A 1544-nucleotide genomic window follows, 5' to 3' on the forward strand; every position below is an offset into this window, starting at 1 on the left:
ACAATCAAACTACAGTGCTCTTGCGATAAAAATTGCTCTCACTATAGAGCTGTGATTCAAGATCTGAACGGTCAAAGTCAATAACTATGTGTTCAGGATCATCTGTTACAATATCAGCTACACCCAATGGTTAACCAAGTAGGAACCTTCGTTTTACGAAAAGTGTGCAGTGCTATCAACAACCAAACTACAGTGACCTTGCGATAAAAATTTCTCTCACTACAGAGCTCCGAATTAAGATCCGACCAATCAAAGTCAAGAATTATGTGTTAAGGATCAACTATTAAAGTTACAGCTCGATCCAACGGTTAATGAAGTAGAAACCTTCATTTTACGACAAGTGTGCAGTGTAGAAAAAGAGTAGCACCACATCAATCAAACATACTCGCACACCATACATTTTTATTCAACCAGCAGCCTCATTCAAGCATCACAGCCATACAAACAGACCAGAAATTGGCAAAATAACTTAAAAAACATGAACCCTAACTTCCCTTATTTGGAAAAAGCTAGCAGAATATCCTGACACCCAAGCAAATGAGTACTACCGACCATAGAGCAGATTCACGAGCTGTAAAACAGTGGAATAGATTCAAAATAGGTACCATGGTAAACCCTAGTTAGAATCACGATGACAGAGCTGGGAATGAAAAACGTACAGTGGAGAATCAACTTACGTGGACTGAAGAATGAAGTTGAGCTAACGCGAAGAAGGGTAAGATCCAAACCCTAGCAGAGCTTCTATGGAGAGAAAAGGGAAGAGTGAGAGCATTGATTTTGGCAAGTGAGTGCATAATGAGGGACCTTGTCTATTTTAGGGGCCTTGGCACCCTATGGGTCATCCTTTAGGCCCAACTTATTAGGGTCAGCCCTTAAAAATAAAAGCAGAAAATAATTGAGCCTTACATTCTCCCCAACAACAAAAATTTTTGACCTCATATCCTCCAGGAAAATAGGTGCGGATCCAACTTCCTCATATCCTCCTCTAACTCCCAAGTAGAGTCACCTATCCTACGATCCCAGATGACTTTGACTAGGCTGACTAGTTTTCCCCGACGCTCCTCAACTCGACTATCCTCCAAAGAAATGGGTGGTACTTCCACAATAAGATCCTCCCTGATCTGTACATCCTCGGATTCCAACACATGAGACGGATCAAACACGTGCATCCTCAACTGCAACACGTGGAACACCGGATGGAGATTTGCCAACTAAGGATGCAAAGCAATCTCATAAGCCACCGACCCAATCCTCATCGAGATTTGGTAAGGGCCAAGAAACTTAGGAGAAAGCTTCCTCGAGCGGAGAGCCCTTCCCACACCAGTGGTTCGGGTCACCCTCAAGAACACGTGATCTCTAGCTGTGAATTCCAAAGGTCTCCTCATGTGGTCTACATATATGTTATGTCTACTCTGAGAAGCCTGCATCCTATCCCTCACCATTATCAGTTTTTCAGTGGTCTGCTCTAGCACTGCTTCCCCATCTTGATACCAACACAAAGAGTTCCTACATTTCCTACCGTATAGAGCCTCATATGGTGCCAT

General features: G+C 43.0%; 1 protein-coding gene across 1 annotated transcript; it reads right to left on the minus strand.

Moving 5' to 3' along the window:
* Positions 1-935: 935 nt before the first annotated feature.
* On the minus strand, positions 936-1544 carry LOC114180479 (uncharacterized). The gene is made up of 2 exons (XM_028066794.2): positions 1338-1544; positions 936-1175 (listed from the first exon to the last, which is right to left on the minus strand). The coding sequence occupies exons 1-2, from the start codon at positions 1542-1544 to the stop codon at positions 936-938; spliced, it is 447 nt and encodes a 148-aa protein (XP_027922595.2).

Source organism: Vigna unguiculata, chromosome 4 (genome assembly GCF_037176805.1).
Source record: "Vigna unguiculata cultivar grain cowpea cultivar isolate G323 ecotype 2 chromosome 4, ASM3717680v1, whole genome shotgun sequence".
NCBI classification, from domain to species: domain Eukaryota; kingdom Viridiplantae; phylum Streptophyta; class Magnoliopsida; order Fabales; family Fabaceae; genus Vigna; species Vigna unguiculata.